This window comes from Capronia epimyces (genome assembly GCF_000585565.1).
Source record: "Capronia epimyces CBS 606.96 chromosome Unknown aczIQ-supercont1.5, whole genome shotgun sequence".
NCBI classification, from domain to species: Eukaryota; Fungi; Ascomycota; class Eurotiomycetes; order Chaetothyriales; family Herpotrichiellaceae; genus Capronia; species Capronia epimyces.
In genome coordinates, this window is record NW_006912908.1 from 2415376 (window position 1) to 2429560 (window position 14185).

The 14185-nt window shown below is 52.5% G+C and overlaps 6 protein-coding genes across 6 annotated transcripts; 5 read left to right on the top strand and 1 right to left on the bottom strand.

The window, feature by feature from the left end:
• Positions 1–1052: 1052 nt before the first annotated feature.
• A1O3_06827 (uncharacterized protein) lies at positions 1053–2332 on the bottom strand (the record flags this gene model as incomplete). Its single annotated transcript, XM_007736943.1, has 2 exons — positions 1053–1318; positions 1375–2332. The coding sequence occupies 2 exons, from the start codon at positions 2330–2332 to the stop codon at positions 1053–1055; spliced, it is 1224 nt and encodes a 407-aa protein (XP_007735133.1).
• Positions 2333–3070: 738 nt separating this feature from the next.
• A1O3_06828 (uncharacterized protein) lies at positions 3071–4261 on the top strand (the record flags this gene model as incomplete). Its single annotated transcript, XM_007736944.1, has 5 exons — positions 3071–3233; positions 3297–3421; positions 3480–3809; positions 3859–3972; positions 4028–4261. The coding sequence occupies 5 exons, from the start codon at positions 3071–3073 to the stop codon at positions 4259–4261; spliced, it is 966 nt and encodes a 321-aa protein (XP_007735134.1).
• Positions 4262–5352: 1091 nt separating this feature from the next.
• Positions 5353–6180, top strand: A1O3_06829 (uncharacterized protein; the record flags this gene model as incomplete). Its single annotated transcript, XM_007736945.1, has 2 exons — positions 5353–5480; positions 5529–6180. The coding sequence occupies 2 exons, from the start codon at positions 5353–5355 to the stop codon at positions 6178–6180; spliced, it is 780 nt and encodes a 259-aa protein (XP_007735135.1).
• Positions 6181–7058: 878 nt separating this feature from the next.
• On the top strand, positions 7059–8105 carry A1O3_06830 (uncharacterized protein; the record flags this gene model as incomplete). Its single annotated transcript, XM_007736946.1, has 1 exon — positions 7059–8105. One exon carries the CDS (start codon positions 7059–7061, stop codon positions 8103–8105), a length of 1047 nt encoding a protein of 348 aa, XP_007735136.1.
• A 757-nt stretch (positions 8106–8862) lies between these two features.
• A1O3_06831 (uncharacterized protein) lies at positions 8863–10374 on the top strand (the record flags this gene model as incomplete). Its single annotated transcript, XM_007736947.1, has 7 exons — positions 8863–8919; positions 8977–9034; positions 9099–9398; positions 9440–9483; positions 9589–9980; positions 10049–10185; positions 10238–10374. 7 exons carry the CDS (start codon positions 8863–8865, stop codon positions 10372–10374), a joined length of 1125 nt encoding a protein of 374 aa, XP_007735137.1.
• Positions 10375–11375: 1001 nt separating this feature from the next.
• A1O3_06832 (uncharacterized protein) lies at positions 11376–13599 on the top strand (the record flags this gene model as incomplete). Its single annotated transcript, XM_007736948.1, has 2 exons — positions 11376–12229; positions 12300–13599. The coding sequence occupies 2 exons, from the start codon at positions 11376–11378 to the stop codon at positions 13597–13599; spliced, it is 2154 nt and encodes a 717-aa protein (XP_007735138.1).
• Between the last annotated feature and the right edge of the window lie 586 nt (positions 13600–14185).

Genomic DNA, 14185 nt, shown 5'->3' on the forward strand with positions numbered 1-14185 from the left:
GCCTCGAAAGAGTAGATATCGAATCGAGGAATTGCTTGGGCTGCAAGAGAGAAGAGGTCGAGAGGCCCCGAAAGGGAGCCTCTCGAGCCGTCTAGAATGCAGCGAAGGCCATGAGCAAATGAGATCCTCGAACGATATGTATACAGGTGTGTGTATTGGAGCTCTAAGCCTGGGTTATTGCACTGCGTTAAGATGGTGGATGGGTTGGTTGTAGGAGGAAGAGAAAAGAGAGAGGAGAGCAGAAAAAGGCCGTGATACAGGTGAATTATTACTGCTGCAGCTGCAGTCTCCGTCCTGCAGTCTAGTGAGTGGTCTGCCTGCAATGACGCCTCCCCACTTTACACCGCCTTTCTCATCAGACCCTTCTACAGAGTACACCGTACAATTCTCGCCCTATATTAGCTACGTATGCCCTTGTTACTGGTGCACTAGCACACAGCGACTCACAACTCGACTGCGGCCACGACTCATTGTCGACAATTGACTCATTCTGGTCACATTGCCGCTGTTCTCCCTCCATCATGCTGCCAGACCGAGACCGAAAAAAAATTCCTTGAAGCGGAACCCCTCACGTGCCTTGCAGATGGCCCGCCAATCAGAGAGGCCGCCCGCCAAATCTGAGTCAATCTCAAACCGAGCCCCTCGTGGATCCTTTCGTTGCGGCATCAATGTTGCTACGTCAGCCCAAGGCCATTATTACTACTAGCCGCTTGAATGTCATCTTAGTGACTCCGTAGTCACCTCCCCATCTGTCTGGCTTTGAATTGTCATTGATACAACCCGAAAGGGAGCAGCTCGAAGAAAAAAGAGGCATACAAGTTTGGTTCATCAATGGGTCGAACAGGTCGCCGGCATTCATACGCTCAATCAAGATAACGAAAAAAAGGGCACTGTAAGCTGCCTGTAGGGAAAAAAGAGCACGGCGATACAAAGTAGACAACCCCACACTCCTGCGCTGTTCCTCTCTGATTCGGGTTAGCCAGTCGTTTCTCATCGCTCATCCCTCGTTCTTTCGTACAGTTTCAAGATCCGATCGAGATCGATGCAGCTGCTCAAGGGACCGTAGTTGGCGGAACAATGACCGGGTCCGCTGATTTTCCCGCTGCGGCCCCCTTGATGGCATCGGCTTCATCAATCCCAGCTTTCACCTCTTCCATCGATGCTCCCTTTTCTGCCGTGGTTGTGGGAACTTCCTGAAGATGCTGAGCCTTGTATTCCGCATCGAGCTGGCCCACTTCCTCTTCGGTAAGCTGTCGCTCTTTTTCCAGTCTAACTTCTCTGCCACGTTTGTGACAGTACCAGAAGACGAACAGCAGTACTAAGAAATACATCAGTCATATCTCAAAAGAATGAGTCATAGAGGGTAGAACTCACCGAAAAGAGCGAGGGACCATAACACATTTGCTCCCATAAAGGCTGGAAAGCGGGCTCGCAAGTAGTTGATGATAGATCTTAGCAGGCCGGCGATGGCTGCAGGCTTTCCCGTCAGCTCCTTCAATGAAGGCGTCTTGATTCCCAACTTGGAGGCTGCTGCGGCCGCCTTTCCCGCAGTCTCCATGTTTACGCCACTTTTCTGCGCTCTCTCTGCCGCCGCAGCCATGATTTCAGGAGCGAATCCTTTGGTCATGGTTTCGGGCAACTTCTCAATCAGTTTCTGTAGGAAGCTCGGCAGCGAGTTGAAGGTCTTCTGTAGTTGTCTGTCCCCGTTTGTTAAGAGTGACTCGAGATCATCATATGCCGTCGGCCCGCCTTGGACCAAATCTTTGAAAACCTGATTGAACTGCTGCAGGAGGTCTTGGGTTTCCTCACCGATTGAGAAAACCCTGTTATTGACAGCAGCCAGATTCAGTCGCTCAAGCACAATAGTCATGTCTTCTTCCTCCCGCTTGAGCTCTTTCACATCATCGCTGTCATCCGCATCGGCTTTCTTAAGGCTTTGAGCAATGCTATCCAGTCCCGCCGCAGTAGCCTCATGCTTCTGCTGCGTTGCCTCTCGACTGTCCCGTCTCAGCCAGCTCCAGGTGGTGTTTGATTTAGATCTGCTCCCTTTCGCCTCTGACTTGTCGTGGTCCAGGACTACTGTGGACGCTTCCGTGAGTTCATCGGGCGTCTGAGGTAGCGGGATATTCTGGGCGCCGTCCATGAGCGCAATCTGGGCGTCATTGACTTGCGCCTCCAGGTAAGTCCGCGCTGGGAGCGGAGGTGGATTCTCCTGAGACGTGATGCGATTGAGGAATTGTTCATCTTCTTCAGAAAGGACTGGAATGTCAGCCTTGCGTGATGTGGCTATGTGCGCCTTTGCCTTGATGTAATTGATGTATTGCATGGCCATGGCGGCAATCTGACAGGGAGTTAGTTGTAGTCGTTCTACAGTAGGGCCCGGCTATGGCTTTTGCGTCGTAGAAAGGATGATTGAATGTAAGAGTCAAGAACAGTATCGTCTTAACAATATGGATGAGATAGTGTCCAAGATACGACTGTAGAACCAGGTGTTGGTCTTGCGGAGGGAAGTGACTGCTGCGCCACACAACGTCATAATGTTGAGGCACGCCAACACACCCCTGCACTCTATATCCGTTACGTCTCTCGTGATAGAAGGAACCAGCCTGAAAGGACGAATGACCAGAGGCAGTTGTTAGCATATGACACCCACACTGGAGAATAGCTGGGGACGAGAATATGCATAGCCCGTAGAAATGTTCCTTCAATGCCAACCATCCTGCAGCCACTGTTAACCAAGTCATTCTAGTAGAAGAGGATTTGGAAGGCATCGTCGTCGCTGAGTTTAGCGATGATGACCGTTCAAGGGCAAATGAGGTTTGTCGTGAAACAACTACCTTACGCTCTCTGGTACCCAGTGACCATAACGCAGTGAGCGTTGTGCAAGTGTCTTCACTAGACTTCACCGCCCTCGCGCATGTTTACGCGTCTTCCTATTCATCACTCGCCTTTCTCTCACAACATAATCTCCGGGTTTATCCAAAACTCATCGCGTTTACTTCTGAGTTGAATGTCATTTTTCACCAAGATCTGTTCAGACAAAGCTCCTAGATAAAGGTTCAAACTAGACATGGCTCTTCATGCTGACTGCCTGGTCTTGCCGTCGCAGGAGATAGGATCAGAACGATTCTATCAGCGTAAGACTGGTGCTCCGTCAGCTGTTCACCACCAGAGCGACGTTCCCCTTCCCTATTTTGCACATCAACAACTCGACCCTAGGTACTTTCCAGAAGGTAAGCCAACCCAAAGCTGTGTTGGTCATGCGACCGCAGCCAACCAAACTCTGATGTATATAGAGATTGGCCTACCTGTTGGGGGCCCAAAATCGCCAGGTGAAGGAGGAGATCAGGCATGGGAAGATGATGACAGTGATGCGGCGGCGGATGTCGAGTCTGACGCAGACAATGACTTATTCCTGGAGGTAAGTGAATCTTCAGAGGCTGGGTTCGTCGAGCCTTCAATGTTAACTAGACTGATAGAACACGACCAAACCCAAACCTCGTCGCAAGTCTAAACCCGCTGCCAAACTTGCTGAGGCTGCAGATGTCAAGCACTTGAAGATGCCTGGAGGCCGTCCAGCTGTTGCAAAGAAGGTCACAGCTGATCTGGATTCTGACGATGAGATAATCGTTCGCATGAAGGAGGCTCACTTCTTGGAACGAGATATCGCACAGGCCCTCATCGATCAAGGTCGTACAGCGTACAATCCAAAGACAATTGGAACTCGCTGGAGACGTCTGAAAATGGCATTGCAGAAGAGACAGGACGAATTGCTGGATGCAGACCTGACTGACTGGCACGACGGCGATGTAGGTAGCGGTGACCGGTGGCACAAAGAGTAACAACTGACAATCATAGGACGATGTTTTAGTTCAAGCGGTTCTCAAGGCGGACAAGGAGACCAAGAAGGCGATCGAAGATGCAGAAGCAAGAAAGTGGCGCATCGTGGCCGACAGAATGAAAACCGTCAAGGTTAGTTCCCGGTCTCACGGTTGATGGCATTGTTGCTGACCATGTTGGGATACAGCCCGTTCTCAACTTCTCGCACAAGGCTTGCCGTGAGAGGTATGAGGCACTGATGAATGGCACCGCCAAACCAACTCCTGAGTCCATTCCGAATCCGACCCCCGACATTGTCGAACGCATTCAGTCACGAAAGGACAAAGAGCGCAAGATCGCCCAAGACCACCACATGGGCACAAATGAGAAGGAGAATGTGCAGGCCAATGGGTGGACTTCGAGGAGGCGCACTTATTTCTAGATCGACGAGTCGCGCTCGTTATTAGGATATCCCTTCATTCATCTGGCGCCGACGTCCGCACGCAAGGATCAGAACGGACGACTTGGCAGGAATATCCAGATTACGACGACTGCTACGGTTTTGATTGCCCTGGTTGAGAGGCCTGCGTAACTGCTGGCGCCTGACTGGAAGGGTGCATCCGCTCTGGTTGGAGGTTGAGCGCAATTGAGCCTTTGACACCTAGGGCATAGAGGACCGGCAGTATCATGTGAGGGTACAATCAGACGAAGAGCTTTTCTGCGACACTGGATGAGGCAGCGCAGAGAGTCATGAGCAAGCAAGCGGCTATTAGTACTACGGAGCACGTACTTAATTCTGCTAAACACGCGTCTCAACGCGTGCGAACTAGTAGTATGCGGATGACAATATTAATAGCGGTCAGCTGACCTGTGTCAACAATGATGTTGCTCGCATGACGTTCAACACTCGACATTCGACAACAGATGTTTCTCCCTCGATAGCACAGGACAGTATTCCGTACTAGCACTCGTCTGCAGTCTGTCCTGACTCCGCCTCCTTGCCCTGGCTACTACTCGACTCATTAACCAATAATGCAATGCAATCTAAAGCATGAGTGCCTGGAGATAGGCACAGCCAAATCCATTCTGATTCGACCACGCATCCTCGTCGCCATGGCTGCCTTCGCCAAGGCCCCTCCAGCCGCCTTGCGCAACGATATATCTTCCGTGCAATCGTTCATCTCTTCCTCTTCTTCTTCTTCTCCTTTCTTCACGCACCAGAGCAGGCAAAGCTAACGCGCGTTCGGCCATCTTTGTTCGCAGAGACCCGAACCGTCAAGTTCTCTCGTGTGATTTCCAATCGGCTGTTGGCTTCTTCTTTGATGAGGCTGGCAGGCGAGGAAGTCATTCAGAGGACTTCGCAGCTCCCACATCACATGAGTACCTCTCGTGAATCAAGCGTCACTCTCCTCGCAAACCTATCACGCTCTCTACTACTCCCATAGGTTCTTCAGCCGCTCTTTCGGTCTTCCTTCCTTCGCTCGTTCGTCGATCGTGTACTTTGACAACTAATCCATGCGCTCCTTCGACGCGATGTTCAAGCGATCTTTCAACACCAGGGATGGTCGCGTCGTCAAGTTGAAGACCACAAAAACTACATATCCCGAACATGTGAAGAGGAAGATGCAGGACACTGTGGACGGCGATTCGTCGGTGGCGAGGTAAGCAGCCACGGTCCGACTCCTATGTGATTGTACTGACCATCGTAGTACACTGACGAGTCCCATTGCCACTCTTGTGGTGGGTCGTGAACAGCGCTTGTTCGCTGCGCACGAGGACGTCCTCTGTCATTCACCCTACTTTGCCGCCGCCCTGAAGGGCAAGTTCCTGGAAAGCGGTTCGAAGAGGATGGAACTGCCTGATGAAGAACCCGAAATCCTGTCTTGCGTCCTCGAGTTTCTCTACAAGGGCGACTATTATCCCCGTTTGATGCACAACAAGCGCCGAGATACCTGGGATCTGGAGGACGCACAGGATCTGAAAACCGGTGGTCGCGGAAACAGCGCATCGACAATGTATCTCTCCGGTGTCAGCGGTGATATCTTGAGGGATACCGTTGTGTACTGTGCTGCCGAGAAGTACGGTCTGGAGGAGTTGAAGCGATTGTCTCTCCGGAAGCAAGGACTTCAATCCGGAATCCAGGTCGACGTGATCTTGCGGTCTGCTCGGTACGCATATCAGCACACGCCCGACACAGAATCACGCCTCCGCGCTCATTACCTAGCTCTGATCATTCGAAGTCGCAAGACTTTTAAGAGGAGCGGAACCATGCAGATGGAAATGGAGAATGGGGGCAAATTGTTTTTCGACCTGTTTGTGGCCATGTGCAACCACATGGATGACATTGTCGAGATCAGGTAAGAGCAGATGTGCTTGCGTCAAGTTGACCCGCAGTCTTATGAACAGTGCTCACCTTCCACTCTCTACAGCAATAGCCGCTCTCCCAAGGTCATCTAAGAGGCTGCCACTTGTTGCAACGGGGCGACGATCTGGCGATATGATGTGAGATGGGGCAGATTGTCTACCAGACAGTTGGATAACAACAGCGAGTCTTTGGAATCGTCAGCTGCTTTGATTGCAGTAACACTCCACTTCATCCTCGAGGTTGGCCGACGAATTACTGGTTTATCGCAAACCCTACTCTTTCTAATGACCCTTTGGCGCAATCGGCTTTCCACTCATTCATTACTTCTCTCTGGGAGGGAAGAACAGGAAATGATCAAAACACACAGTATGCGGCTACATTCGCAACTCTTTTGTATTGATTGCTTTCTCGACTCTTGGTCGACATCTGCCCATATGGCGAAGCTATTTCATTTCGATCCTGTTGGGTCGAAATCGAAGCCTCTTAATGAGTCAGAATAGGAAATGAGAGATCCGGCCACCTCATAACGTGCAGCTTTTCCTTGATCTTAACGTGTCGTCTCTCTGTCTCCTGTCTCTCCGATGTGACCTACCAGTGAAATGAGGCATGTGAACGACATTGACTGATTAGTCCCACATCGTACGATCTTCTCATCCGCCTTCTTACTTCACCTTCAAAATCCATCGAGAGGAGACATCTATCTTTCTCAAGCAAGCTCTTAGTTTCAACCTTTGTTTGATCTTGCCTCCTGCTTTTTCATCCATTCTTGGACTTCATAACGGTCGCCCCTACAATCTCGCACTCACACTCAGTCGCGCGACGCTCCGACAACCTTCCTCCCCGGCGCTTGACTATCTTACGCAACCCACTAACAATGGTACTCTCTGAGAGAGGATGGAATGCTTCTGAGCGCAAACGCCGGTTTGAGGAAGACCTAATGTTTGTTTCAGACGAGTCGACCAAGAACGAAACTCCGGAGCGTCAACTCTTTAACCCTGATCGTCCACCACGCCTGTTACCACGGAAAAGAAGGCAGACGCTGGTGAGCGTACCATCAACTTCATCGACTCCGACACGGTCGTTTGCTTCACCCTCGTTTGCTTCACCCTCGTTTGCTTCACCCTCGTTTGCTTCACCCTCGTTCGGATCACCACGACGCAAGGTAGCACCCAAAGTCAAGACGGAAGAGGAAGTGACAGCCCACGCATGTCTGCAAGAAAGACCGATGGCAGAGCGAGTCAAAATCTATGTTGGGCCCAAGAATAGGGTGTTTACGGTGGGATTACAAGACCTGGACAAGTCAACGGTGCTAAAATCACTGATGAACCAAGATACAACGGAGGGTGCGTACATCATGCATCCGGAGCTAACAAAGATCAATGCGGATCATTTCCAGTCTGTCTTCCAATACCTCCTCATGGATGAATATGTGCCGGCCATCACAAGCAACCCAGACGGTCCCGACAGGCTTCCCAAGCAGCTCGACGGGCTGACGACAGCGGAGGACTATCAAACGGAGGCACTGAGGGCCGGCCGTGTATACGTGATCGCCAAAGGACTTGGAATGGCAAGCTTGCAGGATTTGATCCTACGGAAGATCACGGAGGCCCAGTACCAGCCATATGGGATCAAGTGCCACCTTGACCTAGCCATGGTTGTTTTCTCAAGACCGGAAAAGAGTGAATTGCTGAAGGGCAAGATCAACATGAGCCCGGGTGAGGATGCGCTGGAGGATTGGCTGGTGGAGTCACTGAAGGACCGGTTGCAAGCGATGCTCATCCACCACGCGAGGCTGTTTTTCCAGGTTGCGAACCACGGCGCCTGCGCCAAAAGGGGCTTCGGGACCAGAATATTCAGGCGCAAGGTGGAAGATTGGGAAGAACTTGGAGGGGAAGTGGTGGCCATCGAAGACGACGAGTGAGAGACAGCTTGGCACGGTTGGGCACAGGGTCACCCTGGGGGTTGGGATCTTAGCGCAGGCGATTTATCTCTTGGACTGACAAGGCTGATGTGGACATTCATCGGGAGATGCTTTCTCCGTACATCTGGCTCTTTTACGGAGCTGGACACATACGATCTGCAGCATTGCAGCCAGGAAGTTAGGAGACCTGACCGCAGTATTAGGTCATCGATCTCGGCTTCAAAATCTACGTACCTGGCTGGTGCGGGTAGGCTGGTGCGGGTAGGCTGGCAAGCTGTACTCTGTAGAGTTAGTTTTCCTATGACGCTTGAAGTTGGGGTCACCAGGGTTAACAGTGGCATCTCGGCATCGCTGCCTTTCCATCGGATTTTCTTTCAACCTCGGTTCAAACTCCCGTCGTTTGCTTCCCCATTCTGTGATGACAAGGTGAGGGCTTGGTTGACTTTACTCTCCTACAATGCTTGTGCCATCCCTCCAATCATTAAGCCTCCTAGTGGGCCAGCAGATGCGGCACGGCACAATGGGCGAGTCAGAAACGATTGACATCGACACATCCGCTGTGCAACACTTGAGTTTCGGACATACTCGAGTCACTCAGGCGCACCATGACCCCTCTTTTGCAACATGAGTTGTGTGTAATGACAGGGCAGCACCGGTGGGTTTGATTGTTCTACCTTCTGAGCCTCTCCTCTTTGACTTTTTCTTTCGCCCAGTATCCCATCCTTTGAAGTTGCCTTGTGGCTCTAGATTTGTGACCATGAGTGAACCGGCTCCAACCTTCGATATCCCCAAGGAGTGCTGGGGTGGAGTTGTGGTATGTGACGGCAAGGGCTGAGAGCAGGGCCAGAATGCGTCTGACCAGATCCAACAGAAAAATGAAGGCCCTGACTTCTACGTGGAGGTCGAGAAAGTCCCTGTACCGGAAATCGGTATGGACCTATTCCACAACCTTGGACAAGACACGGACCGCTGACAAAGGTGGCCGGCTTGCAGGACCCCAAGATGTATTGATCAAGCTCAACGCGACAGGCATCTGCCTGAGCGACATTCACTTCATGCTGGCCGACTGGAATCTACCTAAAATGTCCGAACTGGGAACCAAGTGTGCAGGTCATGAGGGCGCTGGTGTCATTGTCAAGGTTGGCGAAGCAGTCAAGACCCTCAAGGTTGGCCAGCGGGCCGGCTTCAAACCCATTCAAAACGTCTGCCATACGTGCGAGTATTGCAAGACCGGCCGGGAGACGTATTGTCTGAAGGCCGTTTTTACCGGAGCTTTCTGTGATGGTACTTACGGTCTCGCCACGCACCCGTTGTATCTTGGTTGACTCTCACAGGTTCCTATAAACAATACGTCGTCTCTCCCGAGAATTATACTACTGTAAGTGGTGTCGTTGCGCTGCTCAAGAGAATTGTTCGGCTGACAACTTTGCTCATAGCTAATTCCTGATGTGGGTTTTCATGATGCAGCAACTGGAGCAGCGAGGCATTGACTATTTCACAGGGAGTGTCTGACCACGTTGCTGGCCCAGTCATGTGCTCTGCTTCTACCATCTACTCGTCCATCAAGGAGTCGGGCCTCCAGCCAGGCCAATGGGCTGTCTTTCCCGGCGGCGGCGGCGGTGTCGGTATTCAAGGTGTGCAGTTGGCCGCTGCTATGGGCATTCGACCAATTGTGGTAGACACGGGCGAGGAGAGGCGGAAACTTGCCTTGGGCCTGGGCGCCGAACACTTTGTGGAATTCAAGAACGGCGACCCGGTCAAGGAAGTGGTGGAGCTGACGGGAGGAGGAGCCCACGGAGTATTCGTGACTGCTGTCCAGTCCTACCCCATTGCACTAGGCTACCTCGGTGCTCGTGCAGGAGCTCAAATCATGTGGTGAGCAGAGATGTGCTCTCAGGCTTGTCGAGGCTGCGATGCACGCAGTTTGACTAACTTGACAACAGTATTGGACTCCCTCCGCGTGGCAAATACCACATCGACTTGGATCCCACTCCTCTCATTTTCCGAAATCAGTCCATCAAGGGAACCTTGGTTGCCAGCCTGGCGGATATTGATGCGACTTTGGACTTCGCCAAACGAGGTAGGTGTCGCTGTCTATCAAGAGGCGCAAAGGTGCAGCCTAACTGGTGCAGGCAAACTTCGTCTAGAACCGACGGTGGTGGGGCTGAGCCAGTTCAACGAAGCGGTGCAGAAGCTCAAGAATGGACAAGTGGCAGGGTACGTCTTCGTCTTCGCTCTTGGTTTACAGGAGCACAAGGATAATGGCTAACTGGATCAGGCGTATGGTGGTCGACTTCAACTTGCCGTAACAGACAAGGGAAGGAGGGCATATGGCATACCCTCTTCGGGGAGTCAGAGAGAAGGCGAGGATGCCAATCAAGGAGGGCGATGCGAGTGTGTAGGAAGCCATACATGCAGCCCAATCTGTGCGATGGTGAAGAGTGGTAGTCGCTGTACAAGTGGCAGGCTTAGGCTTGGAAGGCCCCTGCAGTAGCTGGTGCCAATCAAGAGCAGCTAAGCACCATCTCGCCTGGTGCGCCGCATGCTGCCGAAAATAGACGGGCTGCAGGACGCGGTTGGTGCCAATTGCAGCCTCCATTACGCGCCGACCTCATGGCCGCATCATTTTGCCTTCTCTCCCGCTCTCTTGCTCACACGCTTTCTTTCTCTTTCTCATCATCTCCCTTGTCTCTGCGCCGTGCTCCCTGCAGTCTTGTGTCGATCCACCCTCTCCAGCTGTTCCTGTCCCATTGGCTCGCCTTCGCTAATCCTCATCCACGGCGCTTTGGAAGATGTGATAGATCTCATGTACCTCCGTCACTTTCTATCTTAGGCCGCTAGACGCCTGCCATGGCCAGCTCTGCTTGCGCCGTTCACCCGGGTTGGCCTGCTGCGCGGCCTGGAGAGGAAGAGAGATGAGAGGGGGGAGGGGAGTGGAGGAAAAGGACAGGAGAGAGCAAACAAGTCGCCTCTTAATTCGTTATCCCCGGATCTGTCGCCTGCTGGGCCATCATGTTCATTGATTTCCTGGCCTCATTCCATCTCTCTTGATCTTTCCGTCTTTCTCTTCTGCTGTCCTTTAGCTGGTCTATCGTTGACATTTTGTTTTGGAGTCTACTGGTCGCCGTTTTGTCGCTGTGCGTTCACTACGTTATCCCCTGCCTGCAACTTTCCTATCTTCACGGTTCCTGGCGCAGCAGGACTGCTCCTTTCCCTCCACTTACTACTCGGGATCCCTCTACTACCACCGGCTCGACTTGATTCTCAAACATGGCGACCAACATGCATGGCTTTTCGCTTTTTCCGAGCACTGTTCCCAAGATTGCGATGCCGAACCCCCACAAGAAAGCCCCGAGCATGCATCGGATCAGCTTGATTACATCGCCGGAGAGCACTCTGACGGCAAATGGGGAATCGACCGTCATAAAGATGGAGGATAAACAGTCGCCGGTTCCTTGCCTACCAAGCCATCCGAATGAGACCAAAGATGGTACGCTTTCACCTGAAAATATCGGCCGAGCGGTGACCACGATGTCTCCCATTGATGGCAGAACCCCTACGCAGCTGCCACACGGCCGAGCCCCCAGTCCAGCTGCAGGCACTCGGCCTCTCATCCATACCGCAAGATATTCTCCGTCGATTTACCAGTCCCCAGTTCCCTCCCATTCGTCTCCCGAAGCTTCATTCTCGACGGGATCTGCTTTTGCAGCCACTCTTGTCCCAACCGCCCCTTCAACAGCCGTCGGAAAACCGGTTAATAACAAAACGCCCGTAGACCCTTCTCCGATTGTGCCTATTCGCTCCATGTTTCCGACTTACGATCCTTCACTACCTTTGCAGCAGCAGGCATATGTCCCTCAACCACCGCTCCCCGCAAGGCTTTCGGGACTGCCAGGTTTTCGGCCCATCCCCAGAGACAACTATCGCAGTAGCTTGTCGGTGCCATTCGCAATACCCACTCCAAGGACGGCGCCGGCAAGTGTTCTCAGTTTCCCATCGGACGCTATGAGCGTGAATATTGGACCGCGGATATCCACGCAACGGGAGCTGGAGAAGCTGTGGGAGGCGTCTCACGGGGCCGAACCGGGCTTCGCGATTAGACCTTTTGATCTTGAGATGGCGCGGTATGTTACTTATTTGCATTTCCGATGGCATTGCCATGTGATTCTCCAAGCGCTGACGATCTGTGAGCAGCACTGAAGAAGCTACGTTCGTCTTTGGATCTCATCCCTCGCTTCCTTTCTATACGCTGCAGACGTACGACTCCAACGAAATCGCCATTTCCAAGACCTGCCCTCGAAACCCGGCTTCTACACAAGACGTGGTCCTTTGTCCGCTGGAGCCGGCCCCCCGAAGACAGTCGCCCAACGATGGGCTGGTGGCCTTCATCTTCCCCAAACTCGCCGCTATGATGGCAATCAACCAATCTGCCTCCCTCGCTCGCGAACATAACCTAGCCCCTACAGATCGTGACGACATCGAAGCCCAAGCTGTCCGCCGTGCCGCGAAGCAGGAGGCCTGTCGTCTGTACTTCAACGTTCAGGAGGGATTCTACGAGCTAGAGCACCCTGCGATTGGCCGTGACGCTATGGGAGGAGATTTTGCCATCAAATCCCCTGTCTCGCCTCCTCCAACCACCGTCCGCTCTCGGATGGGGCAACCTGTACTACATATCACCATTTCCACAGACAGCCCGCTCCCAACCATCCAGCTCATTGACCCGAATGTCGCTCATCGATCGAAGGCAACGACACCGATGACCTCTGCGGGTACTGGTCTTCGCCATCTCTCCACCATTCCCCAGCCTGAGACAACGTCACCTTCGCAACACCCACCCCTGGCAACGCTTGATCTGACCTCACAACTTTTGCACGTTGATGCCAATGCCATTCTGGAACTCATGCCCTCACTCTTCAGCATCGACTGCATTGTCTCGGCGATCATGGCTGTCGCTATCAGCGATGCCACGACCAATCCCGCAATGGGTTCAATGGAGATTTGGAAACCGCGGCCGGTACCGGCATCACGTCTGGGGGTAGGTGGCAGGGGTTTGCGCGACGGCATACGCGCGGGCAGCATCAAGAGTTACGCAGGTAGTGTTTTCTATGCGACGATTGCGGAGAGGGAGGAAGCAGAGGAGGAGGCGAAGCTTATGCGAGAGGCGCACGACAGAGACATCCGGGGGTCTTCATCGAAAGGAAAAGGCTCGCGGACGTGGTTTGGCTTCCGGAAACAAGGCGCGAGCGAGTCGGACGAGAGCAAGAAAAGGTCCAAGACGAAGAAGATAGTCGTGTCCGAATTTGACCTCGAGAAACTGGGTCACTATCAGTCTGGCGATCGCGAGGGCGACGAACTACCTGCTGTCACCCGCTCCGCCCTGAGCATGCTCGTCGTGGGTCTCAAGTTGCTGGTATGGGTCTTGACCATGATCGCCCAGGTTCTTGCCTGGGTGCTGGTCAATGTGTCGCGGGTTGTTACTAGCGACAAATTCTAGACCTCAGACTAGAGAGCACGACGACGGAGGTTTCGTTTTGCCTGGCATGTTACCAGAGACAATAATACGTGGACGGCGGTATATAGAAATCCAGTTGCAGGCGGGTAAACAGGTACATAGGCCGCAGGTCAAGTGTCAAGCACAGTATCGGGCTTGGGCCTACTTTTTCATTCATATATGTCCGCCTCTTATTTCCAGTCTAGGTTCTAAGACTTGTGGTGTCAGGACTAATTAAATCTTTGTTGTGAATAGCGCTCGCCGACTTTACTATATTCACTTGAGCACTCTGAAATACTGCCTCACCTCCATTCAATCAGCCTTCGTTCTATTGTAACCCGCTTTGGGCATACTATTGTTCTCCTCCCTCCTGACCATCACCACTTCAGCCTGCTACGAAATGGCTGCATCAACTCCCATCCCACTGATGCGCCGCACAGATCATCTTCGTCCTTTCAGTCACTCCTTCACGGCCGTCTCAGTTATCACGCGTTCGAATCTTGCGGTCTTGACCTCAACCATCTCTCGCAGTTGGACCAAAATAACAGTTCAGCAAATAGTGCGCACGGCCGAAGTTGGATATTCTAAT